The following is a 14,522-nucleotide window of genomic DNA, read 5'->3' on the forward strand; positions in this document are numbered from 1 at the left end:
TCATAAACTTATAAACATAATTGGTGTCAAAATGAAAGTTGTGAAACTTGATGTTGAATTTTACATTTTTCTATCAAATACATTTTATTTATCCACCATCAAAACAATAAATTCCATGACAGAATTAGAACTAGAAAGACACTTAGCTACGATCCTTGTTCATAATTAGTGTCCATTTTGATCATGATGTGGAAAGACTTATAATAAGGCTTCAAAAATGATATGCTGCTCTCTAAAGTTTACATCTAACTTGGTTAAAATTCAGATAAAATTATGGTTGGATTATCTTCTCTGTACTTTGTTGATCCATACTACTCTTGAAGAAAAATGAAAATATAATGTCACTTAGTGAAGTCTGGATTTCACAGTCAACAACTGGACTTTCATTTTAAGATAGGACACAGAACAGAGACATTGTGAAGTTCAAAACAAAAATGTAAAGTATAATCCGTTTTGCTTAGCCGAGACGGTACGACAAGGGTCCTGAGGCAATAAATTCATGCTGCACCATATAGTTAATACAGAGACGAGACTTATTTATGCTACCATTAAATTTATTTAAAAACCAGTCAAGTAACTAAAAGCAGATAGTACAAGTGTGGTATGTGTTGCTTGACAATCCTTCCATGCATGCCAAGAGAGAGTTCCAAGGAGCTCCTAGGATGCTGTTTGGAGACCTCTTGGGCCATGTGACAGGACATGCTATTCCAGGATGCCCTCACTTTCTGTCTCTTGGTACTGAGGCTTCCTTTTGATGCCTTCAGCATCCTACTGAAGTGAAGTTTATAAACAGAAGTTTGGGAGTGGATCAAGAGCAATACTGTCAGGGCTCATCAGTCTGAATCCTTCAGTCAGCTTCTACCCTCAGAATTGGCCAATAGTGCTGCACCCCTGTATGGTAAGAGATGACTTTCACAGCATGGGAGATCCTGTATGGTCTCTAGCCTCTGTGTCCTTCCTCAGATGAGGAGAGAAAATAATAGTATCAGAAACCAAGGGCGATTAGAGTAAGCTTGCATGCAAAAGCAAGTACAAAAACAACTTCCAATAGTCAAATGATTGACGATTGACGCATGCTCTCTGACTTCATTAACCCTTTGTACCCAAGCACACACTACAGAACGTAAATTTCTTCCAGTTTTTTCATTTTAAAAATATGACAGTCCAAAATACTTAACTGCAAACTCATCATTTTTGAAGGCATGAGTCATATTATTAAATTTACATAACCATGCCTTATATTAAATACTTCGTGGAGATTCAGTTTTACAATTTATTTATGAAAGATAATTATATTTTTAACTGTTCTCAGTGGGTACACTAACTTAAGGGAACATGGAATTCAGAAAGTTGTGGCTGTCCCACCAAAGATAAAGTTGATTTATAAACTATATAAAAATAGTCTTTAAAATATGAGGCAGGTAAAATTTAACACTCCTAAAAATAATGTGTGTGTGTGTGAGAGAGAGAGAGAGAGAGAGAATGTGTGAGTGTGTGTGTGTGAGTGTGTGTGTGTCCCCTTATTTATCTAGTAATCACAGTCATTCTTCTGACTTGGCCATGCATCATTTTTTTTTTTTTTTTTTTTTACAAACACTATTAGGATATATTCTAAACTTGTACGAAAACAACTGAATTTTTTTTTCTTGTTTTCCTTCTAAAGTATTTAAGTAAGGCTTCAACATATATGATTTTCTCTTCCCCCCCCCCTCCTCATTTTATTTCTCTAAAATCAAATCACCGGCTAGATGTTCCACCAGTGAGCTGCGATTTGTATGTGGCACAGCACTCCTGAAAACCCAGCTTTGCAGAAATGTTTTCACTTAACATCATTAACAGCTTGAATCCACCAAATCTTGTCAGCTGTTCCCCTAAGTCCAAACGCATCTCTCTTCAGTTAAAGTGGCAAGACGGCTTTAGGGGGGGGAAATCTCTGAGATTACCATTGTGTTCAGCCTTCTGGTTGGCAGAATAAGGCAGCAAATTATGCCAGCTCTTATGATCCCAACAAACCACAGGCCACTGAGAGCCTGGCCTGGTTTGCCCATCTAGTCTTAGTCATAGGTCCTTCTTGAGGATGCATCTTGGGACTGATGAGTTGTCTTGGCAGTTTAGAGGCCTTCCCGCTCTTGTAGAGGATCTGGGTTTGACTCGAAGCACTGCATAGTGGCTCCTGGCCATGAAGAACTCTAGTTCCAGGGCACTCCCTCTTCTGACCTCTGTGGGCACTCAGACTTTGAGGAGGGTGGTAACTTATTGTTACAGTTTTAGATTTATCATCCTAAAGTTGCCGGCTAGAAGTGGCGGCTCTTTCTTTAGTTAGTTTCTCTTCTGATGTAGGGTCCCATTCCGCAGCCCAGGCTGTCCTTGAACCCACTGCCACTCCTCAGCATCACACACCATGCCTCGATGGATGAACTAGTGTATTAAAGGAACATTGTGGGCGTCTGGAGAGATGCTGCATGTTAAAGATAACTTACTCTTCTTCCTGAGGACTCCAGTTAAGTTCCCAACACCCACATAGTTCTGGGGGACTTATGCCCTCTTCTGATCTCTGTAAAGACTGGATACATGTGGTACACACAGAAAGAAATGCAGGACACACACACACATACACACACACACACACACACACACACACACACACACACACACACACACCAAACCAAGAGTAGCTGTGAGTTCAGTGGATGTTCTTTCTCCTAAGCACTACTGCAGTGCAAAGTTCCACCCACACCCCCCTTGGTTAAGCACCCCTCTTGAACTAGCCCCCTAAAAACTGTACAGGGAGGTTATTTGTATTTGTTTATATTACTTTGGTTTTCTGGTATTCGTCACTTCCTGTGTGAACTAGACTGGCCTGAATCCTGGTGATCTCTTTCCTTGGTCTTCGAAGTGTTGGGGTTATAGTTTGAATGCCATCTAGTGCAAGTTTTACATTTTAATTTGTAATACATTACATAGTAGTAGTTAGCTGAGGAATCCTCCAGGTTGGCTTCCCATTTATAAGGCGAATTGGAGCCCTTTCACAATAAAATAAATAAATAAATAAATTTTTAAAAAGCAATTTGATTTCAAAATGCTTACTTTGTTTTTGTTTTGCCCAGACAGGGTTTCTCTGTGTAGTCCTCACTGTCCTGGAACTCGGATTAAAGCCATTAAACCGCCCGCAGCCACCCCCCCCCCCCCCACACACACACACACATGCTCACCTTTTAGAAAGAAGTACCTTCAAAAATGAACTGCTCACAGCCCGAGTGAGAATCGGTGTGAGTTGAGATTATTGGATTTAAACTGACTGATAACAAAGTTTCCGTTCACTTTCATTTATGCAAGGATGTTCTGGGTTCTCAAGGCTACATCCCCAGCCTCCAAGACTGACCATTCATGACTCAGATAGATAGATAGACAGACAGACAGACAGATGTTTTGCCACTTGACCTTGCCACGGAGGCAACCCTGTGTCGATTCACTCTTACACTGGACTAGAAGATCGCTTTGTTATATCCCCTTACCCCATGGGTTTCTGGTGGGCCTTGGTGCAGACACCAGGACCCCCACTCCGCAAGAAGAGTCCACCCCAGCAGTCATCACTGGACAAGAAAAGGAACCGGTAAGGAACATGTTTCACAACCAGAGGACACACTTTCTTAAATGAAACCCAGGCATCATCACGGCTTTTATAACTAACCAAAGAGACAGGCCAAGTACTCTGACTCCTTGTTCTAAACGCTAAAGAACTTTTAACCGACCAGATGGACATTCAGAGCTTGGGGAGCCAGGTGTAAGGGGCTGATTAGGAGCTCATGGAAAGTAGCTCCGCGCGGTCCATGGTCCATGTGCATCGAATTTGTTCATTGATGGATAGAGTTTCTTCATTCAATGAACAGAAAGGAAGGACCCAAGAAAGCCGAATTAAATTGGAGAAGGGATGCTGCGGACAAGAGTTAGTGGAAGCGCAGTGGAGGTGGTTACAAAGAGGTTACAGGCCTTAGCCACAGCCAGCCACTTCCCAGCAGAGCCCCCAGGGCTCCTTTCTTTTAACCCCGGGATGCCAAAGAAGAGCTCTGCCCTTCCTCCGCCACCACTACCACCACCGAGAACCTGGGGCAGAGGTTCTGCGACAAGAATTTTCCTGAGGTGGTCACTATTCTTAGTCTTTCTAGCTTTGTGTCTCTGCCGTCTTTGTCACTCGTGGAAACGATGAAAGAAGGAAATCTCCGGGAAATCGCTGTTCCTGGCCCTCCGCACACTCAGGATCCACAGTCCCTGGCACCTAGGGCACAAGTTTCCCGCGAGGGAGTCCGGAGAAACTCTTCGACCGCGTTGCTGTCCTTTGGTCCCCGCCCCCTCATAGCGTCAGCGCGCCGCGGGCTGCGGGGTTTAAATGCGCACTAGCGGGAGCCCCGGCGCTTCTGCCCGGGAGTGCGGCCCGGCTAGAACCGCGGAGTGGGAGGGGAGCGAGCTGGCCGCATCCCCAGCCCAGCTTTGCTGCTCGGCCCATGACTCCCGGGCTCGGTCGCCCCTGTCACCGCTGCAGCATCCTTGAGCTCTTCCGAAACAGCGTTGATGAGAAACTACTCAGCAGCCTCCGCGGCGGGGAGCCATGAGCTGTCTGGATGTTATGTACCAGGTCTACGGTCCCCCGCAGCCTTATTTCGCAGCCGCCTACACTCCCTACCACCAGGTACGAGTCTGTCCGGGTGGGGCGGGAACTGGTGAAATACCCCGGGCAACGAAAGTACTGGCTACCCCAAAGGTCGACAGAGCCTCCGAGAGCCCGGAGCGACAGACCGGCACCCAAAGACGCCCGGATGCCGGGACCGCGCGCGCTGAGACCACTATTAGTCCATTCTCTTTAGCAGGTCCATTTGCTGTCTTGAGAGAGCTCCTAAGTAGTTCTGAGGTGCATCTAGACCTTCCCTAGAGGAGGATGGTTTCTGCTGCATTTTCTTCTTAGAGTCTGATGCGGGTGCAAAGGACTTCCTGCAAAGTTCCCGCAAGGAACTTTGGCCCTGACGGTAGAAATAAGAACAAAAAGGAAATCAAAACCAACCAGTGTTCTTCTAAGACGAAAAGGCTTGCGGCCATCTCGGAATAATCCTCTCCACGTTAATTCTCAGGCGGTCGGGCCAACTAGCTCTAGAATTGGTGGATTCATTATCAGGAGAATCGCGCAGACCAACATCGGTGCTTTGCAAAATTCTAGGGAGCATTATTAGGGTGTGATTGCCCTACCCTGGGAGTTCGCCTTTCTGGGGCCCAAGTGGCAGAATCCTACAGCCCAAAGTCTCTTTGAAGATCACTTAACCCCGCTCCTGCAAACTGTTCCGAGTTTCGTTAGATTTTTGCCTATTTCTCTTTTCCTGGGCCGTGTGCTCCCAAGCAGCGCTTCCTTCCGTGTCCCCAGCGAAGGTATCACAATCCTAGGACAATATTCCAGGGAAAGAGCAGGCGCACACCTGGGACCAAGCTAGAAAGTAAGAGCCTGGTCTACCCTTTTGAGGAACATCGAAATGTACTGTAGTGTTTGAATCAATACTTTAAACAATTTTGTTTGCAAATCCCAACAATATATTAAGATGATGAAATGGGTAAACTTTACGTTTCTGCGCGCGCAAACTTTCCAACCTAGAATCTGGGTCTCCCTGTTAGATTTTAGAATTCAGCACGGCTTCGCATTGTAGATGAACTTGGCATTCAGGCTGTGGTGATGTTAAAAAAAACTGTTACCTATTGTCCCCAGCTTCTGAGACCAGCGGCCCTTTCCCACTATGGGACCATCTACTGCAAAGAGGAGTTAGTAAGATTTTCCAGCCGCTCCCTTCTCCTCCTAGACCTCAGATCTGTCTACTACATAAAAGTTCCTCAGTCTGTGTGAGTCTGCCCTCCCCTGCAAGGCCATCTCTGCCTCCGGAATGATTTAGCTGTAGACCAGGTCTACGGTTCATTTCTAAGACAATGTTCTCAGTAGCAGCATGCACCACATTTTAAAGTTTGACAGATAACAGTGATTTGCACTTCTCCCACGCTCCTTTTTATAATGTCTGTCCTAAACATTTTTTTTTTTTTTTTTTGGAGATGCTGGCAGAGTGCTGATCCTTTGCTGACTATTCCTTACTTAAATGATCTGTTGTAAAACTAGTACAGAGAAGATGCCTGTGGCCCCAGCAATCTGAAGGCTGAGACAGGAAGATCTTAGTTCAAGGCCAGTCTCAGATACAAGGCAAGATTCAGGCCAGCATGAACTGTATGAAATTTTGCATCAAAACAAATCAAACGAATGAAAACAACTGACACCAACTCTGTGTGTATGTGTGTGTGTGTGTGTGTGTGTGTGTGTGTACAAATATCTACTTGCATTTATTTAAAAGAGCCATATTTCCCCAATCATGATTTTGGGATTCTTTTGCGTTTTCTGTACTGCATTCTTAATTTTGTAGTCTGTTGTTGCTGTTGCTGCTGCTGCTGCTGTTGTGTTTCATGGTAAGAATGCTTAATCTTCCATGTTGTGCTTCTGCTCTGAGAGAAAAGTCACCAACTTCCCTTTCCATCATCCCTTTAAAACTCCATAAGCCCTGAGCACAACTCTGGTTTGGTTTTTTTCTTTATTTGTTTTGTTCTCTTTGTTTGATGGTTGATTGGTTAATCAATTTATTGGCTTCTGAGATTTTCACCCCAAACATTTTAAGAGAGGTTTTCCTGCAGCTCAGTGGCAATTCTGGGGAAAAGGGGTATCAAAGAGGGTGGGGTTTTTTTTTCTTGTTTTTATTTTATTTTATTTATCTTTACATTGTAGGCCAACAGGCAACTCTTTTGACATTGTTTTCTGATTTTATGTGCAGGTACAAAGCTTAGCTAGAGATGCCAGTTACTCAATAGGGATACATCATCTGAAATTGATTTTTTTTTTTATTCTTTTTATCTCCCTCTGAACAGAAACTAGCCTACTACTCAAAAATGCAGGAAGCCCAAGAGTGCAACGCCAGCCCCAGCAGCAGCACCAGTGGGAGCTCCTCGTTTTCCAACCAAACCCCAGCCAGTGTCAAAGAAGAGGAGGGCAGCCCAGAGAAAGAGCGCCCGCCTGAAGCTGAGTACATCAACTCCAGATGTGTCCTCTTCACCTACTTTCAGGGGGATATCAGCTCTGTGGTGGATGAACACTTCAGTAGGGCCCTTAGCCAACCCAGCAGCTACACCCCAAGTTGTACCAGCAGCAAAGCCCACAGGAGCTCCGGACCCTGGAGAGGTGAGTAGGATCCCACTGAGAAGGTTGGCTGGAGGGTTGTCTGCCTTCCTGCAGTCTACCTCCAGGGCCCGCAAAGATCCCCTTTTGATCCCCAAGTGCAGGCAAGAGAACAGTAAACTTAAGAGAGAAAGGAAAGGACCAGGGTGTGAGCTCTGAACTCTTCTTATTGACCCTGGAGGCAGTGAAGCCAGAACCCTAGCCTTGGAACGAGAAGCCTTAGATGTATATGTTGGCTCTACCAATTCCTAGCACTATGACCTTGGGCAAGTCTCTTAACCTCTAGAAGGTCAGTATTTACTGGTCTCTAAAAATAGAATAACACTTGCCTTCCTAGCCATCCCCAGAGAAAAAGCCACAGGGGTCAAAAACTGAAATGTCTTGCGGATGCTTTTATGGACACCTGAGATTCCCTACACCTAACTGAGCAGAACCTACGCCAACCACCTACAAAGCCTCTTCTGAAAATTTACTCATCAACCTCCCTGCAAGCAAAATTGACTTGAGAATACCTCCTAAAACTAGCCAGTCTTTTGCCAGGTTCAAATGCTTGAGAAATCTTAAAGCAAAAATTGTCCAGTGACATAGCGAAGAAAAAAAAAAAAAAAAAAAAAACCTTTAACAGTTTGGCGAAAGACATCAGTCTTTTTCTACATTCCCAATAGACATCTGCTTTATTCTGCAAATAACAATCTCCCTCTATTACCAGCACAAGAAGGCTGAGGAAATCATCCAGGGCCCTCTCAGCCAGTTTAATTTTTGGTGTGTAACTAAGCTAAGAAGTGAGGACTGTGTTGTAAAATTGAAAACGAGTTTTCATCTGTCCTTTGTGCGGGATGGACAGCCGTTATTCCTCCTCATTATGCCCATAATAATACCTGCCACTTTGCACAAACCTTGTCCTTAAACAAGATTTCAAAGCATCCGTTTTAGATACAAAACTCCCTTCCCGTTGCCTTTTTTCCTCCTTTAAATCAGGACATTTGTTCACCACCCAGAATACAATTCCCAAACCGGTTTAGATTTTCTCACAGGCGGTGCTTATGCCTTCCCCAGAAGAGGTGTGCCATAAAAGGATTTTTAATTGAATGCCTTTCTCTCCTTACTCTACCCAAGGCAGCAAATTTGAGCTAAGCCCCGCTCTTTTATCATGCTACCATATTCTATGGAGTTGACATTGATACTGATGAGTGTCGTCATCGTCATCATTATTATTATCACTACTACTACTGCTGCTACTACTCCCGGCATCCTTGCTTTGCTCAGAACGTTTGATAATTAAAATTTGGATGTTTTTTGTCTATGCAAATGACAGGGTTGCTCTGCTCTTTAAATATGCCTACTTCACTTACCTCTTTGAATTTTTGCGGGAGGGGGAATATTTTAAAGACGACTTCTACAAAGAACACCACTAATAACTAGGTTTAGCCGTTTATCTGCGGTCTCCCAGTCCAACAGACATCTACCTAGAAGGGGAGTATTTTCTGGACCAAGGAGAGTTGAAACAGGAGAGAGGGTAGTGAGATAGACAGCCTACAGGCCGAGGGATAAAGGTCTTTAGTGGGAGGCAGTGCTGCCGCCTGGAAAAGGAAGTCTACCCTAGTCCAAAGGGGAGAGGGAAAGCTCTCTTCTCCTTAAATCTCCTTCCTCCACCAGCAGAAATTCTGCTTCTGGTTCATCTACAAAGCTAGGTGATTCCGTTGTTTTCTGGGGCTTTCAGGGAGGCCTCACTTCTTAGTTCCCTGACTTCATTGTTACCCGCTGCAGACCGTAACCCAGGGGCAAAGTTCCAACGTCCCCCACCCCCACCCCCACCCCGACCCCACGGCCTTCTACCTTTTGATCCCCAATCCCCCGGTCGGGTAGGGCTGGCCAGACTGCTGTGACACACTCGGCTCTTGCTTTCCTCCGGCACCTGCCAGCAGAAGGCACCTACCCGATGAGCCAGCGCAGCTTCCCCGCCTCCTTCTGGAACAGCGCGTACCAGGCGCCGGTGCCCACGCCGCTGGGCAGTCCTCTGGCCGCCGCGCACTCCGAGCTGCCCTTCGCCGCCGACCCCTACTCTCCCGCCGCTCTACACGGCCACCTGCACCAGGGCGCGGCCGACTGGCACCACGCACACCCGCACCACGCGCACCCGCACCATCCCTACGCGCTTGGCGGCGCCCTGGGAGCGCAAGCCTCTGCCTACCCACGGCCAGCCGTGCACGAGGTTTACGCCCCCCACTTTGACCCACGCTATGGGCCCCTGCTCATGCCTGCAGCATCTGGCCGTCCAGGACGCCTGGCCCCTGCCTCGGCTCCCACTCCCGGCAGCCCGCCCTGCGAGCTCGCGGCCAAGAGCGAGGCAGCGGGCAGCGCGTGGGCCGCCGCCGGGGGACCCTTCGTGAGCCCCGCAGGGGACGTGGCCCAGAGCCTGGGCCTCAGCGTGGACTCAGGTAAGCGGAGGAGGGAGTGCAGTCTCCCTGCAGCTCCTCCCGCACTGTACCCGACTCTGGGCTGAGCCCCAGGCCCCCGCCCCCACCCCCACTACCCTGGGGAGACCACCACCCTCCGCCAGAACCACGTGGCTGAGAGATTGCATGCCATCATTTGTTTCTACGGGTAGATGTCTCTAGAAAGTAGCACGCTGCCATTGGCCTGGCTGGTGGTACAGAGGACTCTTTTTGTTCTTTAAATAAAGTTCGGTGGAAAGACTCTAGTCTGCGCTGGTCAGAACTGTAGCCACTATAACCACACAACCACACGCGACTACTGAGCCTTTGCTAGTGTGGCTAGGATGAACGGAGACGTGCTGTCAGACATAATACACACTGGATTCCTAAAACTGCAAAAGAAAATAATGTAAAACCTCACCTCGTTAACATTTTATACTGAGTTTGCATGTTCTATGTCCAGCAATTGCCTCTTGGTTATATTGAGTTAAATAAAATATACTATTAAGATGCTCGGTCAATTCTTCTTACTGTGATCCCCTATGCGCCGCGCCAGTACACTTCATTGCTGCTGTACCAGTGACTCTGGGTTTTCTTAAGGCGGCTTAACTGACAAGTTGAGTAGGTCTTTTACACGTGTAAAAATTAGACTGGTTTTGATAGTGATGCTAAGACGCTAGATGGGTGGCCTAGAGTTGAACTTCAGACGCGTGCATTCATTCAGACGAGAACTGGAGTGGTCTGAGGGCTTTGCCCTGTTTTTTATTGTAGCGCAAATGATAAATGTTTAAAATAAACCCAATTATGTGCTCGCTTCGGCAGCACATATACTAAAATTGGAACGATACAGAGAAGATTAGCATGGCCCCTGCGCAAGGATGACACGCAAATTCGTGAAGCGTTCCATCAAAAAAATAATAATAAGCCTAATTATTGGCAAACCTGTTGCCCTAACGCGCGCGTTTGTCTGTCTTTCTCCCCTCCCTAACCCCGCTTAAATATCCTGTCCCCTCCCCCTGCCATTCCATCTTCTCTTTATTTATTTTCAGATTTACAGACTTGGGACCTGTATGGGTTTTAGACAGATCACCCTCTTTTCTGTAGGTCGCTGTCTCATTCCACTGGTGACAACCAACTGGGTTTGTAAGAGTCTTGGTTTGGAGCTCCTTGCTAGTTCCTCAACGCTGCACCTTTTAGCTGAACTGCTGAGCCCCCAGCGTGCCTCCAGCTTCTGTCTTCTGGCCAGCAGTGGAGCTCAGCATCTGTGCCTCTCAGTGGAGGAGAGAGTACCCGGAAGACAGAAACTTCAGATCCCCTACCCCCTACTCCATGTTGGGAAAACCAAAAACCACGATCACAGAAATACTCTAGCAAATTTATCTCTCCCGAGTTACATTTTATGTTGGCTACAACACTGGAAATGTCTGTGGTGAGCTTGCTGAGCTGGCTAGTGTGCTGTAAGAGCTCTTGGAATGAGGAAAAAGAGAGACCTTTGAGTGTGACCATTTTTATGTGAATTTGCAACAAAAACAAACACATGATAGAGAAGTACAAAGTCTCCAGACTTCTTTCTCACAACTCCCACCCTGCTCATCACCTTAGCACAGAGCCCACTCCAGAAAGAAGGCACACTCCTTCCTGTGAACCGTGAGCGTGGAAGCCTCAGCCTGAATGAGTGGCAGGTGGCAGATCTGGAGCCACCTGCCCAAGTCTTACTGAAATGCAGCTGTTGGAAGACAGCTGTTTAGACCTCCAGAAATACATGGACCAAGGTGGAACTCCGTAGTGTCTCGCAGGACAGTTGTGATTGCCCTGGGTAGATTATATATAACCCCGTATATATAGCATCACTTTTATGAGGAACACATTTTGCCAAAAAAAAAAAAAAAAAAAAAAAAATCCTTGCTTCACCTTCTCCCTCATAAACCCTGCCCCTCTCTGTGTCCTCCACTGAAAATACAAGCAGGAGACACCCCTCCCCCCAACTGTCTCCATAGGGAGAACTAGGAATCACAAAGGGAAGAGGTATCCACACAGTCAGTAACAGGAGCAATATTTCTCTCCAACTCTACAGTTGTAGCTGGTAACTTTTGTGTTGGAGTGGGGGAAAAGGTGTGCGTGAGGGCAGAGCTGGAGAAGATGAGGAAGAAGAAATGAACATTACAGATGCCTATGAGCATGCCGCACTGTTTCACAAAATGAAAATAAATGTCTTCATTTTGATAGGATAAAATAATTGGTGGTAATATGATCTGATGTTAGAAATCTTGTAAGGTGTTTGTGTGTGTGTGTGTGTGTGTGTGTGTGTGTGTGTGTGTGTGTGTGAATATACTGTCTTTACAAATCACTGCTGAGTTATGAACTCTTGTTAACACGTTTGCATCTCACACCTCACTTACAATGAGAAGTTAAATATGGCTCCACCATCACACACACACACACACACACACACACACACACACACACACACACACACATGAGGAAACCATGCCTGAATGAAGCTAAGGGCTCATCTGTCAGTATTCAGGAAATCCCACTCAGTGGATCATTTGGTCACCTACAGAATTATCAGTTTGCAGGAAAGAGCTACTGTAGCTCTTAAATCCTAGACTCTAGACAACACAGCCTTTGGTTTAAGGTGGTTTTTAAGATATTGGTTATTCTATATATTAAAAGATAGGCTGTGATACCAAATCAAAAGGAGATTTTATTTAAATTGGTAGCCCTTTTGTTATTTTTTGTTGATGCCAGAACTATTTGTATTCTTTCATTAATGTGCCTAGGAGAAATGTTCTGTATTATGCTCAGGCTGCCCCCTGTGCATTGACAAAGCATAACTATTTTAGCATATATCTTGGCCTTCATTGTAATGTAAGAGATGAGTATGGTATAGCTTGGATTATAATCTAAGAAGCAGTGAAATCAGAGAGCAAGCCTATCGGTTTCCCACCCACTTCCGCTGTCTTTTGTAAAGCTGAGAAGCAGATTTGATCAACACAAAAATGATGCCATTATTTTTATGCCAGTAGAAAGTACTGTGTGCCCATCCTGCTGTGGTAACAAAATAAGTAATGGTAAATGGTTCATCATGGACCATGAACTCCAGGGACTTTGTGGATGGATTAGCCATGCCCCGTTTAAGAGCCCAACATCTTCTATGGGCATTTCTTATGATGATATCCTTGTCACTTGGAGGAAACTTAGGTGTACAGAAGGGAAGTCTCTTATTCAGTCATAAGGTGTCTTAAGTGGTAGAGTCAAGGTGAAAACCCAGATGGGCAAGTACAGAGGCTAAATTGTCGCCCTCTGCAATCGCTGCTGCTCACAACTCTTATTTCTCTTTGCTGCTCAGTGCTGAGCTGACTTTCATCTGCTACAGTAGAGAGTGAAGGAAGGAAAAAGAGGCAGAGATGCAAAAGCACAGCCGGAAGAACATATAGACTCCCGGAGCTCAAAGGAGCAGTCCTCAGGCGTGGTCTGAACTCCATCAAATGGCACTACCTTTAGACTAACTATTCTGATGGGTGCAGGTCTCTCTTCTTCTCCAGGAAAGAGCAGCTGCTTATTAATTCATTTCAGTATTTAACAGCCTTCACTGCTCTCAGGTTCTTCACACCCAACATAAACAAGACTTGCAAGAGACTGAGGGCTGGACACTGAAGCAATAACTAAAATTAACTTTGGACTTCTCTGTGGATTTTATTTTAATCCATGTTCCACTGGCACAGGGCACTGGTAAATTCAAGCATAAATATTATGCATGAAGTCCCTGTGTGCTTCTCGAGCTATAGCATTAAATATGCCATAGAGGAAGAAGAAGAAGGAGGCATAGCTAGCAGTCGGTTCCTGCCCAGGTGCCTCCTCTCTGTGTTTCCCCCTTTGGAAGAGGCTCTTTACCTGTGCTCCATCTGCACTGGCAGTCCTAAGGGTTGTGATCACAGCCCACGGGAGCACTTCCCCAGCCACGAGGTTTGGATTGCTGAAATCACCTAAGCTGCATCTGACCTGAATATCGGGTTGCCCGTGAGGAGACTCATTCACTGGAACTGGCCTTTGGGACAGACTGCTGAGGCAGGCCCAGGCTCCAGTGACCTGGCAGGAACGGTGTTTCATTCTGGTTTATACCTTCCCAAAGTAGAGGTGCAAGCCGATCTAGAACTACCGTGTAATGGGAGCACTGAAGCGAACACTGGAACTAATAACCCCAGCTGGCACACTGTTAAGGCCACCGTGTCTCAATGTAAAATAAGAACTTTCATGCTAGTCTCGTTAATGTTAATATTAACATTAATATTAATAGAGACCCCCAAAAGTGCTAGTAGTTGCAGAAAGAAGTATAAGAAAATGCATGATTACACAACAAAAGGCAAGTGTGGTACTAACGTCTTATTACACCTGGCTGAGGGTCTGAGAAAGTTTAGGTTTTCCAGAAAACCCATCCTTGGCATTATGTCTGGCTCACCCATAGCCTTCCCTCTGCACTTGGCCTGAGCTGAGGGAGAGGTGACAAAAAGGGGAGCGACTACTTTCCACCACCAAGTAATCCTCTTGCCCATTGCCCTCTGGCTGAGAATGGATTCAGCCGGCTAGGAGAGCCCTATCTGCTCTATTCCTTACTTGAAAAGGGAGTTGCAATGCTGTCTCACTTCCCTCCCTTTGAAGTTCTCTTTCAATGTGTGGCAAAGTCTAACATGATTGATTCCCAGCGTGGATGGGAGCTGGTGGGTGAAGGGACTTGCATTCTCTCATTAAAGCTGCTCTGGCCACTTGCTCAGGATAGATGCTGTATTTTCTGTGCCGTTTTGTTTCAGTGGAAGAAACTCCTTAACATTATTCTAATT

General features: G+C 45.9%; 1 protein-coding gene and 1 non-coding gene across 3 annotated transcripts; both read left to right on the forward strand.

Annotated features, from left to right (window-relative positions):
* The first annotated feature begins 4,450 nt into the window (after nucleotides 1-4,450).
* On the forward strand, nucleotides 4,451-10,191 carry Vgll2 (vestigial like family member 2). 2 transcript variants are annotated; one of them, XM_051164315.1, is made up of 3 exons: nucleotides 4,451-4,687; nucleotides 6,940-7,249; nucleotides 9,169-10,191. In XM_051164315.1, exons 1-3 carry the CDS (start codon nucleotides 4,607-4,609, stop codon nucleotides 9,747-9,749), a joined length of 972 nt encoding a protein of 323 aa, XP_051020272.1. In that variant the 5' UTR covers nucleotides 4,451-4,606; the 3' UTR covers nucleotides 9,750-10,191. The 2 variants fall into 2 exon arrangements, with proteins under 2 accessions (XP_051020272.1, XP_051020273.1); XM_051164316.1 differs by having other exon boundaries at nucleotides 9,172-10,191.
* Nucleotides 10,192-10,487: 296 nt separating this feature from the next.
* On the forward strand, nucleotides 10,488-10,594 carry LOC127205432 (U6 spliceosomal RNA). Its single transcript, XR_007832643.1, has one exon. It is a non-coding gene; the product is annotated as a U6 spliceosomal RNA (small nuclear RNA).
* The last annotated feature ends 3,928 nt before the right edge of the window (nucleotides 10,595-14,522 follow it).

Source organism: Acomys russatus, chromosome 21, assembly GCF_903995435.1.
Source record: "Acomys russatus chromosome 21, mAcoRus1.1, whole genome shotgun sequence".
Classification (NCBI taxonomy): domain Eukaryota; kingdom Metazoa; phylum Chordata; class Mammalia; order Rodentia; family Muridae; genus Acomys; species Acomys russatus.

Coding starts and splice junctions, on each gene's coding strand:
- Vgll2 (XM_051164315.1), top strand. CDS start 4,607: ATGAGCTGTCTGGATGTTATGTACCAGGTCTACGGTCCCCCGCAGCCT. Junction 4,688..6,939: donor CCTACACTCCCTACCACCAG/GTACGAGTCTGT, acceptor CCCTCTGAACAG/AAACTAGCCTACTACTCAAA. Junction 7,250..9,168: donor GAGCTCCGGACCCTGGAGAG/GTGAGTAGGATC, acceptor GGCACCTGCCAG/CAGAAGGCACCTACCCGATG.